The 13,665-nt window shown below is 37.5% G+C and overlaps 1 protein-coding gene across 1 annotated transcript in view; it reads right to left on the minus strand.

The window, feature by feature from the left end:
* EXOC4 (exocyst complex component 4) overlaps window positions 1-13,665 on the minus strand; it is an 823,186-nt gene that overhangs the window by 756,567 nt on the left and 52,954 nt on the right. The window contains exons 4-5 of the mRNA XM_059933354.1: window positions 12,446-12,630; window positions 1,586-1,695 (exon numbers count right to left, since the gene is read on the minus strand). Of these exons, the coding sequence (XP_059789337.1) occupies window positions 1,586-1,695; window positions 12,446-12,630 (295 nt within the window). The remainder of the gene's footprint in view (window positions 1-1,585; window positions 1,696-12,445; window positions 12,631-13,665) is intronic.

The following is a 13,665-nucleotide window of genomic DNA, read 5'->3' on the forward strand; positions in this document are numbered from 1 at the left end:
AATGCCTGACCCATCATCTCTTCATGAACAATTAAAATTTTTATTTCACTTGGCCATTGACTCAGCAACATTTATGTAAATTGATATAACCAGGCTAAGCAATAATTCACATTATAAAAACACAAAGATCTAATAATTGGTAATTTCCACAAAAGGCAGAGGTAAAATACAAATCAAAAGTATAAATGCATTTTCTATTTCATAATTCCACACTCTATAACAGCTCAAAGCAGTGTCAAAATTCAAAGAACAGCAATATTACACCAGAAAGGGGGAGAAAACAAAACCTGTTAATTCCAGGAAGAAGCTTGAGTACAAACCTTTGTAAAGTGTCATAATAAAAATAAGTGTTTGAGTTTTAGAAAAAAAAAACAGTAACTAATAGAAAAATTTATTATAAAGCAATTCCTATACTTTTCCTACAGTAAAAGCAATAATCTTCAAGATTCCAAGCCTAAATAACCCTAAATTTTAATTAAATTATATTTTATAAAGTAATTAAATATGCCCCAGCAACAATATATTGTTAGGCTCTCAAAAGAAACACTTTCAGTTAGTTGCACAAAACACATTGACTGAATCCAAATGATTTTTCTACCTCTTCATCATTTCAAGCTCTATATGACTATAGAACTAGTAAGAACTAAGTTTTATCTGAAAAGCCAATGATAATCAATATTACTATTTTCTTTAAAAGGCACTGAGAACTTTAGCCATCACACAAAGGCAACTGTGGGACAGCCCACAAAAAACATCCAGTCACCTTCTCCCTAGCCCAAAGCTGCAACAGCAGGGCAGGTGTTTGCAGAGGCCCAGAAGGTCTGAATCCAGCTGAGCTGAACCTTCTGACGGGGCAGGTCTGAGCCACTCCAGAAGAATTCCCTTAAATCTTTGCATCCATATTCAAAGTACACCTTCCCTCTCCCAACTTTAAATATAGGCAAAAATGGCTCTCATTTGTCTTATTCAACACAATATTAGGTTGCGCAGGAAGAAACAAGATTAGTTTGTGGATATGTCCTCAAAGCGCATTGTGTGTGTCCGCGTATGCACACACACACATGCAGGCGCATGTGGACGTGGAGAGGCCACTGGAAGATATAAGGAATCAAGATAGAGGGCAGGGGTCACACACTCAAAAGCTCTCACAGACCAGACAAGGAATGTACTATGTGCAGCAGCTGGGTAAAAGCTAACAGGATCAACAGAAGTTATAGCAAAACATCAAAACAAAAAGCATATGCTCCATCAAAAAGCATGCAAATTCAACTTCAGAAAAACAAGCAGTGCTGGTCACACAAAACACAGCTGGAGTCAGCAGACAGGCCAGCTTCAGCTGCCAGTTTTTAAAACTGATAATGCAATAGGCCCAACCAATCATATTCTATCTTCTTCCCTCTGAGGGCATCAAAGGGCTGATCACAGGCTCCAAGGCAGTAACCTCAGGCCCTCCCCACCCTGGCCCCGCAGGCTTCCCCAGGCCTGGGCCCAGGAACCGCAGCCCACGACAGGCTTCCCCAGGCCTGGGCCCAGGAACCGCCGCCCACCAAAAAGAAGTTGAGTGGCTGAAGAATTAAATACTTACCACTTGAGCTTCCAGGAGTAGAATACTGAGAGGTATCGAGGAATTTTCGAGGAGTAGGAACGTTTGTAACATCAAGCAGAGGAACAGGAGAAGTATCTTTCACGAGGGAGCTGAAGGGGGAAAGTAGCAGTAGTTACTTAGCACTTTCTCCAAAATCAACTTAAGTCCCACGACATGCCCATCCTTTATTGCTTTCCTTCTGTCATGAACCCTCTTTATACTCTGACTTCAAATATCTCAAGTCTATTTCAAGTAAAGTGGTGGTCACAGACAGGGGAATAAAAATGTATTTGAAGGATTCCAAATATCAATATTTACATTTTCATCTTTTTATTGCAATACTAGGTTAAAAAAAATAGTTTAAGTATATTCTGATCATCTGGATGACCACCTTATAACCAAATTCTGCCACATAACTTCAGTACCCCCTTTGTTTCTATATTAAAATTAATTTATCAGCAAAGAAAGATCAAATAACACCTTATCATGATAACTGAATGAAAGTTTAAGTAGTTAAGCCTAGATTAACTTGTGTTTTTCAAGCTGGACCTTTTTTTTTTTTTTTTTTTTGACATATACTGGGAGTTCACTGCACTTAGTTTCCTTTCAAAAAAAAAAAACATTCATGAATTTCATCAAGTTGAGAATCGGGTTTATAAAAGATGATTTAAGGAATTGCAAACAGGCTAATTCAGTATTTGATTACCCATTTCACCTTTTCCAAAAAGGCCTAGCAACTCATCTTAATAATTAACTTTGGAGTCTCCAAAATAAACACATAAATTTTAAACGACACAAAGACTATAAAGAACAAATTTTCAAGATAATTCCCATTTACAGGCATCTGTTAAGTCCAAGAATGTAGGCAGTGCCAAGGCAAATAACACCTGTGCCCTACCCTGAAGAAACTGAATCATCCAATCACACTGCATCTCCAACAGAAAGCTTCTCTAACTCATGTTCCAAGGATAGACAGGTCAAAGCCACGGTTCTCACCTCCTTCCAGTCCCAATAACATCACCAGTAAGAGTGGCTACCACGGAAGCGATTCTCAAAGTGGGCTGTAAAGGGAGGGCAGACAGAGGGGAGCAGGAACAAGGCTACACCTTCAAGAAACCTTCCCCCAAATGGGAGAAAAAAAATGTGTGGAAGTTTGAACACTGACCCCCACAGTGATATATCCCCATCTCCCTCCCACCACTCCTTTGAAACTGACATGCAAGGTACATGTATCTTTCTAAGCTAATAAAAAAAATAATAATAAACACGTTTCAGAAAACTTTGAAAAACAAACTTTAGGTTAAAAGGCAAAATTATCTTTCAAGGTATTATTTTTATCTGGTGTTAACAATGTTTACAGCCACTGTTCTGGGCACGGAGGTTAACTATGGCAGTCATTAGCTTCTCCCTTTTCACTTATTACAGGGAAGGGGGAATCATTACTCAAACAAGTCTCAGCATCTGTTATGTGCTTGGCACTTCGCTCAGCGCTGAGGGTCCAAGTATGAGTAAGATCTGAGCTATACACAACTTCACGCATTTCCAAGTGTTGGAATCATTTGCAGACTAACGCGAAACCTCAAGTGAGGAATGAGACATAAAAGTAACAGAAATAGCATTTACCAGGATCTGAACTGACATAGTTCCAGTGACTCTCCTCCTCCAGTATAAAGCTGTAAGTTCCTATTTGCCTACACTATCTTAAGAAAACCCAGAAGAGCCTTCAAATCCACTGATCGGCTATAATAGTCTAATCATAAAGTCAATTTGATCAGATTTGTCCATTCATCTTTTCTATACTGACTACTGTTGTATTCTCATTTTTCTCCTCAGCTACCTCTCCTCCTTCTACCTGCATTTTACTCACAGTTGGAAAACTAGCTCTACACACCTCCCCAGCCTCTGGATACACATGCCCAAAGAGACAAGAGGATAACCACCGATGTTTACAGTGCTGTTACTGAGTAATTAGGAAGAAGTTAATTTCAATTTCACATGATAGAAAAAAGATTTGATAAATTTAATAAATATATCCATAACAGAAGTGGAGGAGTTATTTTTAAAGCATTAATAAATGAAGGTATCCATTAGCAGGAAATTCAGGTACATAGCTGGAAAACTGCCCGCCAAGGCTGTAAATGAGGCAGCAGTTAGTACAGATTTGTGTGCACAGTGCTATGTATATCTGTAAGTATAATACACACTTCTATAAATACAGATGTGCACATGATTCACTTTAGATTAAAACCTACAATCATTTTCTCAGTTTTAACCTAAACATGTATTTCAGTTAAATATAGGGTGATAAATGGCTTGCCATTTTAACTTTGAAAAAACATAACCTGCTGACTTTATTATCAGAGCCAGAAGGGCCCTCAAACTCCATCAATAAACTCTTAGAAAGTCAATTTACTATAAAACTATTTGCATAGACTCTTTTCTCTTTCTAAAATTTTCCCTTGAGCTTCAATTTTCTCCTTTGTGAACACTAACCCAAAGGCAAGTAACTCTGGAAATGACTTCTGGTTTTTCTCTTGTTCTTTTATGGAAGAACTTAGTCTTAAGAGTTCAAGGGACAGGGGGCACACCCACTCATGCAGTTACCTCAGATGTGAAACTCAACAGAAAGGTACCTGCTACTATAGAATATCACATACCTTAGTTTCCATTTCAGAAGAGAGAAGAGTTGAAATAAAGAAATACATACATCAGAAATAAAGTTGAGAAGTATTAATTAATAACTTCAAAGGGTTTTGAATCTCTCAGAGGAAGTATTTTTGAGAACAAAAAAATAAAATCAAAACTAGATTGTTCTTAAAAGGAAAGAAATAACAAATGTTGGAGAAAATGTGGAAAAAAGGGAACCCTCATACACTGTTAGTGGGAATGTAAATTGGTGCAGCCACTACAGAAAGAAGTATGGAGATTCCTGGAAAAATTAAAACTAGAATTACCATATGACCCAACTACTCCACTTCTGAGTATTTATCCAAAGAATACAAAAACACTAATTTGAAAAGATATATGCATCCTATGTTCATAGCAGCACTATTTACAGTGGTCAAGATACGGAAACAACCTCAGTGCCCATCAACAGATAAATAGATAAAGAAGATGTGATACATACACACACACACCCCCCACACACACACAGGAATACTACTCAGCCATAAAAAATATGAAATCTTCCTCGTTTGCAACAGCATGGATGGACATTGAGGGCATTAGGATAAGTGAAATAAATAAAACAAAAAAAGACAACTCTAGGATTTCACTCATGTATGGAATATAAAAACCAAACACAAACAAAATAAATGAGCAAACCAGAACAAAACAAATAACATTGATACAGAGAACAGAGTAGTGGTTACCAGGGGGAAGAGGAATGGGAGGAGGGCAGAATAGGTAAAGTGGGTCAACTGAAGGGTGATGGATAATAATTTTTTGGTGGTGAGCATGCTGTAGGCTGTAGCATATACAGAAGTCAAAAGATAATGTTGCACACGTGAAACTTATATTCAATATAATGTATAAACCAATGTTACCACAATAAAAAAATTAGATTGTTCTTTGAGTTTCTAATTAGTATGAATCCTCTGAACAGCTTTATTTCAAAGAAATACTGATAGAAATTATTTTTCTTCTTAAAGATCTATGATTACAAATTTTTATTTTAAATCCATTCAGAATCATTCATAGCTGAGGTGAAAAAGACAGGTGATGCACATAAAATCCTTCCCAGTATAAGATAGCTCCCCCAAAATCAGTAATTGTATCTTGTAATTGAGTGGTTTGCTATTTAATACCCACATGGTGGCAGACAGGAAAACTATAAAGCAAATTTAACCATACCAAAAACAACCACCCCCTACCACCGTAACTCCTAGGACTTTCTGGCCATTCAACACTCATCCAACTAGTAAGGATCTACTTCAAAATGTGTCTGATTTCAGTATTTCAAGCCATGAAGTCTTTTTTTTTTTTTAAGAAGCGTTAGAAGTGCTAACAGCTTATTAAATATTTGCATTTTAACTAGAACTTATTTCTGTTCCTTCACTTAATAATAAATATGTCCTATGTCCAAAATTCACAGCAGCAGGTCATTTGGTTGACTTTATTGTCAAACTGAAACTTAACAGAGGTGAGTTGAACTTTAAGTTGTAAATCTAATAACTAATATATTCACCCTATAACCCCAACAGCTGGCACAGGACCTATCAAAGAGCAAGTGCTCATAAAAGTTTGTCAAATCAAACTCAGCTGAGAAGTATCTGTCAAAGATAATATGCCCTTCATAAGAAAATGTAACAGAATAATGAATCAGGAATGTCTGGCACAGTAATTCTCTATAGTTCTAAGATCTGCCTGAACGTACAGAAAGAATAATGATTCAGAGGGTAGAAAAGTCAAAAACAGCCATGGTCTCAAATGATAAACCAAGAGTGAAGACATGCAATACAAAATAAAGTGAAGCTAAAATCTAAGCAAAGCAGGAGGGCCAGGGGAAGCAATGAAAGATAACAAAAAGAAAACAGACATACATAAAAAGAAAAAATTAGTTAGGGAGCAAGAAATACAATGGGGTGAAGGACACCCTTTAAACACCTAGATATAAATATGGTCACCAAAATCCATGGGTCTGAAATTTTCTCCTCCACAAGCTAGAGTGTCCAAGGAAGCAAGATCAAATCAAGTATTAAACGAGGATGCATGCAACAAGTAAAAGGATTAACCGTTTTTAAAATAATTTATTGATTTTATCTGCTTATAAAGGTATTAAATGTTCTTTTTTGAAAATATAAAGAAAATGAAAATAATCTACTAATATAATTATAGTATAATGTCTTTCAAAACATTTAACAGAAAGGAGGCTGTCCATCCCTACACACACACACACACACACACACACACCTACTCATGCATACACACAAAAATGTACACATGCTTTTTCAACATTCTTTGGATCACCCTGTATAGAATATTAAATCCTAGGTTCTCCTTTTAACAGTAAACATTTTGCCATTTCATTAAAAGTAATCTTCAAAAGTATTATCAATAGTATTACTAATATTATTAAAGTAATAATACATGCTCCTGGTGAATACATTACCAGTACAGAGGGTATGAAATAAGTTCTTCTTTTCTATTCCCTGCCACCCCATTTCCATTTCCCATAGGTAATTCCTTTTATCACTGTTTTTCAGCATTATCCTTCCAAGAAATCATCTACACACACACAAATTTTTACATCTATATATAAAGGATATATATTTAAGTATATATTCTTTCAATTCTTACACAAATAGGTTCATAATGTACATGCTGTTTTTCACCTGGCTTTTTTGAACCCAAGAATACACCTTAGAAATCTTTTCCTATCAGCACTAAGAGATCTTTCTCATTCGTTTTAATGTCTAGTATTACACAGCATGGATACACCATAATTCATTTAACCCTAGTCCTCTTGAATATTGAACTTGTGTATTTTTGTTGTTCTGCCCATAATGTTCCAGTCAACACCCTGTTAACATGTATTTTTATGAAATGGTACTATTTTTGTAGGATGTGGACCTAGAAAGCCTCCCACATACATATTCTCCTATTTTTTCCTAATGCTAATAAAGTTGCATCATGTGATTTTTTTAAACCAAGTTAGAATTTTTTGTACATAATAACAGGTAGGCAGCTAAATTTCTTTTCTTCACACAGCTGACTGTATCAACATGAATTACTAAATAGCCTTCATTCGCTTCTGAACTACTATTTAAAAATATTGAAGTTTCATATATCCTGGGGTCTGTTTCTAAATTCTATTTCCTTCCAACAATCTGATTTTGTGTTTGCATGTCTATACTGTTTTGATTAAAGAAGCTTTATAATATACTTTAATATTAGATAAGGAAAGCCTCCCTTACAATCTCCCTTCTCAATTTTTTTTTTAAACAATCCTTACACATTTATTCTCCATGTGAACTACAGATTTGACAGTTCCAAAAACCTCAACTGAGATTTAACTGGGACTTAACATCTTTATGAGCTAAGAACATGGAAAGTCTCCCCATTTATACGGGTTTTGTTTCATAGCCTCCAAAAACCATTTTTATTTTTTCCATGCAGGCAATTCTACTAGTTTCCCACTTCTACTTCAAAAATATCTATTCTACTTTATATGTATAAGTGCCTTCATGTGACTTCTTTTGTTTCCTCCTTCAGTAGAAATCTGTGTTTTTGTGTTTGTTTTTGGATACCAACAATTGGAACAGTCTTTGTATTTGGAGACACTCTCCATGGTCTGGGTCAAAGCAAAAAGGGAAGAGGGCCTGGCCCTTCTTCCTACTATACAAGTTGACATGTCTCAAGCTCAAAGAACTGGACGCTTCCAGCCAGGACTTTGAATCTTGAAGAAATAAAGGCAAGATGCAGCAACATTTAGAGATCATTCACTTGAGAGTTAAAAATCCAGCAATTGTAGGCATGATGCAGCAACCCAACCAGACCCTTCCTATGGCTTGTCTGTGATGTACGCTCAGCTGCTGCATCTCCCTTGGTCCCTCCAGGGTTTTACGGCCTGATTATACAGACTTCCTTTCCGTAGATTCTGTGACCTACCTGATAACTTTCCACTAAATTTCTTTCCTTGTTTTATTACCAGGACTGATTTCTGCTATTTGCTATCAAGAATGCTGGCTAAAACATCATCCTTTGTAATAAAGAGTATGTTTTATTTGATTCTGTCTTCTCTGGTGACTTTTCAATATAAAAATCTTTAAATATACATATCTAGGTTAATAAACACAAAATTAAATGAATTAAACATTTTCTCTAATTATTAAAACCCAAAACTTCTGACATCTTAAGAATACAGCACTCCTTTACATCTCCTGCTTATCCAAATTTCCCAGTCTCTACTAACTTAATATGGTGATATAAATCCTGTTTACTATTTTTTTAACATCTTTATTGGAGTATAATTGCTTTACAATGGTGTGTTAGTTTCTGCTGTATAACAAAGTGAATCAGCTATACATATACATATATCCCAATATCTCCTCCCTCTTGCATCTCCCTCCCACCCTCCTTATCCCACCCCTCTAGGTGGTCACAAAGCACTGAGCTGATCTCCCTGTGCTATGCGGTTGCTTCCCACTAGCTATCTAATCCTGTTTACTATTATAGAGTAGTCTTCAACCACACAGACCTTCTTTTTCAAAAATAGTTTTCAGCTTATATTTTTGATCTTACAAAATATTTTTCAGTTATTTATATGCAAATTTACATATTTAATGCTATGCAGTCATTCCTGGCAGCAGTTTGAAACCACCTACAACTTTATTGTTCTCAAGTTGCTGATTTTGGTTTACATCTTATAGTTCATTTTTGAGTATTTTTCTCAGAAAAAGAACACTAGCTTTTCATTTTGTATTAATTTATATCTGTTTTGTCTCTGTGCTGCCTATGTCCACTTGGCTGGGTATAGAAATCTTTGGTCCCAATTCTTTCCCATTCAATGCTTTGTAGACTTTACTCTGCTGTCTTCTTGCATTTCGTGTTTAGCAAATCCCAGTGAGCCTGATTTTTACTCCTTTCTGTTTATCAGGACTAAGTTTAACTGTATAAAACAGAAGACCCAAATAGCCGTGGCCTGAGTAAAACAAAAGGACTTCCTTCTTCCCATATAAAAGATACAAACCCATTCAGAGCCATAATGGAGGCCCCATGTCATTAAAAAGTTTACGATTTGGCTTTCATCCTCAAGGTCACTAGTGTCCAAGACAATGGCATCAATCCATGCCCTCGACAGAAAGTAAAGGAAGGCAAGTGAAGAGTAAAAGAGTGACCATACCAGTTTAGTTGGCACCTTTAAAGAATTTTCCTGTGAGTCCTGATTCAACAGTTTGCAAGCAGCAGTCTCACGAATCACCTTTAGCTATACACAGGAGGATGGAAAATGTAGCCTTTTAGCTGGACATATGGCCACCATGAACAAAACAAGAGTTGTCACTAAAAATGAAGGAGAGAGACTCCCCTGGTGGTCCAGTGGTAAAGAATCCGCCTTCCAATGCAGGGGACACAGGTTCCATCCCTGGTCAGGGAACTAAGATCCCACATGCCGTGGGGCAACTAAGCCCACACACAACTACTGAGCTCACGCACCTCAATGAGAGAGCCCGTGTGCCGCAAACTAGAGACAGAAAACCCACATGCCACAACTAGAGAGAAGCCTGTGTGCCGCAACAAAGAACCCACACCACAAGGAAAGATCCCACTTGCCTCAACAAAGATCACACTTGCCACAACTAAGACCCGACATAGCAAAAAAAAAAAAAAAGAGAGAAAGAAAGGAATTAAATAAATCTAAAAAAAAAAAAAAAGGAGAGTGGATATCGGGTGAGCAAATAACTGTATCTGGTCAGGGCAGGTAACATAATTTTTCTCCTTGGTGCTTACAGTATTTGTTTTTGAAATTCATAAAAAACGTCATGATCATATCTAACAGTAGGTTTTTCACTAATTTTACCTTGAATCCTTTTGATTTGCAGACCAAGGTCTTTTTTTTCTGTTTAAGTTTCTTTCTTTACACTATAATTACTGCTACTATTTCTCTCTGTGTTAGTTTGCTAGGGCTGCCATGACAAAGTACCACAGACTGGGGAGCTCAAACAACAGAAATTTGTTTTCCCACAGTTCTGGAGGCTCAAGATGTTGGCAGAGTTGGTTTCTCCTGAGGCCTCTCTCCTACGTTTGCAGACGGCCGTCTTATCACTGTGTCTTCACATGGTCTTCCCTCTTTGGAAGTGTGTGTCCAAATTTCCTCTTCTTATATGGACACCAGTCATATTGAATTAGGGCCCATGCTAATGACCTCATTTTAACTTATTTACCTATTGAAAGACCCTATCTCCAAATTTAGTCACAGTTAGGTACTGGGAGTTAGGACTTCAATACATGAATTTTAAGGGGACACAATTCAACCTATAACACTATCATTTTAGTGTCATTCTGTAGAATGCCTAAAATCATTTGATTGATCACTATTCTCCACCTTTCACATAATCTTTCTTTTATCATCTTGCGTTTTTCTTCTTCACGATGAGAAAAGTTTTCCCTCGTATCACTGATTTAATTCTTCTAATGTTTTAAAAAAGACTTTAATTTCCCTATTATCATTTTGGTTTTTCCTTACATTTTGTTCCTATTGTAGTTAGTTCTTTTTGCATTTCTCCCAATCCCATTCATATAGCTCCCCATTATCATTTCATAGAAGCTATATGCTTGCTGCATACAACCACAGAATCTCAGTCATGTTCAACAATAAGCACATATTTTTGTGACTGGCTGATTCAGGCTAGGCAGCTCAGCTGAACATGGCTCGATTCCACATGTCTCTCTTCCTCCTCCTGGGACCAGTGCCATCATGGCAATGGCAGAGGCATGACGGGGCATGCTCCCTGGCACAAGCGAATTTCAAGCCCCTAATGTTACATGCTAACAATCAGCAAAAGCAAGAGCCCAAAAATCAAAGAGAAGGAAATACACTCCTCCCACTCAACTGGAGGGGAAAGGGTGATAATTTTGAGCAAAAATCTAACCTACTACATCATCTTCCATCTTTTGAGAAACTTGAGCTTAAGTCTCCTAAACTTTTCCTATTTTGCTTTATAAATCTTTTTCTTCAAATAAATGCTCTTCTTTGAGACCTCAACTTAATGCTTTTTCCCTAATGCTTATTCTATAGCATAAGGGGAAATAAGTATTTTTCCCTTGGGCTTATAAGGGAGTGGGGTTATTTTGTTTGTTTTTAATCCTTGCACGGGTAGAAATCTATTTAGATCTGCTATTTACCACCAGACACTCTGGAAAGTATTTCCTTAGCACAGCTCCCATCCACCACTTTACTCTCCAACAAGATTGTATTCAGACGCAGTGCTGAAGTTAAGTCTAAGGTACATAAGCCTTAGCTCAATTTGTGTGCCTAAGTTTTTCTAGTGCCCATCTGCAGAAAAGAGATGGAAACTTCTCTTTCTCTGTCAGGGTCTCTGACTAAACTGAAGCATCACACACAAAGTTGGAAATTCTGGTTTGAACAGAATAGGATTTTATAGACTTCATTCCCAGCATGCACTGCTTCCAGTGTTCCTCTCATCTATAGCCTGATGAAAAAGTATCAACAGTACATAGTGCTCAACTGCCCTCTGAAGAATCTTATGGCTATTTTAAAGGAATGTTGGAAGGACATATGATGTGCACAGCTATCTGATACATGCTAATAACGCCAACGTTCTACTGTCTTACCATCTGGTCTTATTCCCTACCAGGTCCCTCCTAACCTAATAAATGTCCTGAGTCCACCCAGGCCCTTCAACATAGGACTGTGCTACAATGAGCCCAGGCGTAAAAAAAACAATGCTCTCTCTAAACCTTGCCTAAACAACTCCAGAAAGAGGACTGTCCAAAGCTGAATACAGCCCTAAGTAACAAAGAGTCTTCTAACTTCATATTCATACACCTATATTTCTTAATTAGGCGGACTTCACTATCCAATTTAAGGATTTCTTTTCTCTTCCTTATGAAATATACCAGAGGTCTCTCTGATCCAGTTACAGACCCACAGTAAATGTTTCTTATGTATCTTTACATAAAAGGACCAAAAGAAATGTGCAGTGAGGGAATGAACAAACTTTGAACGTCAGCCTTCAGAACGTGGAGTATTTGGTATCATAAAACTATCTTACATTTTCAGAGACAGTATGTTAAAAAGAGAAGTAAAATAAACTATAACAATATTCTGGGAAACAAATAATATTCCTTAAAATTCTACATGGCCACAAGACACTGTGGCAAAGAGTGTCTTTAACCAACCTCATCCTGCCTTTTTCCTTGTTCTGCTGCACAACTCGGCTAGTGGATTTGATGTACAGGTGCCGATGCAGCTCGTCTATGAGAACTAAGTGGAGGTTCATCTTCTTGCTGTGAAGCTCCAACCTAAGGTCACTCAGTCCTTCCACCTGGAGCAGGGGACCCTCCAAAGACTCGACTGCAGACACCTGAAAAGGGCAAAAAGAAAAAAAAAAAAAAGATTAAGACAATGGAATAATCTAGTAATATTATAAATATGAAAGACTATCTTTCAAAAGACACTGTCGGGACTTCCCCAGTGGTCCAGTGGTTAAGAATCCGCCTGCCAATGCAGGGGACACGGGTTTGATCCCTGGTCCGGGATGATCCCACATGCCGCGGAGCAACTAAGCCCATGCGCCACAACTACCAAGCCTGGGCTCTAGAGCCCGCAAGCCACAACTACTGAGCCCACTCACCACAGCTACTGAAGCCCACGTGCCCTAGAGCCCGTGCTCTGCAACAAGAGAAGCCACCGCAGTGAGAAGCCCGCGCACCACAACGAAGAGTAGCTCCCACTCGCCACAACTAGAGAAAGCCCGCACACAGCAGCGAAGACCCAACACAGCCAAAAATAAATAAATAAATAAATTTTTAAAAAATAAAATAAAAATAAAAGATACTGTCAAAAGAGTTTCTGAGAACTTTATCAGCATACTTCAGACTTTCAGTATAATGTGGACAGGCCTAGTTCTGCTCTTGAAGGGTTTAACATTGGAGACAGATAATGCTGAAGAAAACAATCACGGTAAACATGAAGGCATCTAAAGCACCTCAGCAAAGCTGTACATACTATTTACTCCCGCACACATTGCCTATCCATGGACACAAGTAAAATGACCTCCTACTGAAATAATTATAATGTTTATATCCACACAAGAAGTCCACATACTAATGATTTAGATCAACTTTTAGTCAAACTTAGCCTCTTATGACTAAGACTCAATAAAAGCGCACTATATCAGTTTTTTAATAATTCTCATGGCCATCATGAATCAGAGCTTGGTTAGCGTAAGTCTACAAGTGTATTTACAGTCATCTCTAGCTCTTTCTCATATTCACGTACACACAGAGGAAAATGCATTTTTACATGAATGTTACAAGCAGACAACAGCAGTCATCACCTCTCCTTGGACTGACTCAGTTTGATAGAAGCAACGGGATTTGAAAGGTGAACAGAGGAT

Source organism: Balaenoptera ricei, chromosome 9 (assembly GCF_028023285.1).
Source record: "Balaenoptera ricei isolate mBalRic1 chromosome 9, mBalRic1.hap2, whole genome shotgun sequence".
Classification (NCBI taxonomy): domain Eukaryota; kingdom Metazoa; phylum Chordata; class Mammalia; order Artiodactyla; family Balaenopteridae; genus Balaenoptera; species Balaenoptera ricei.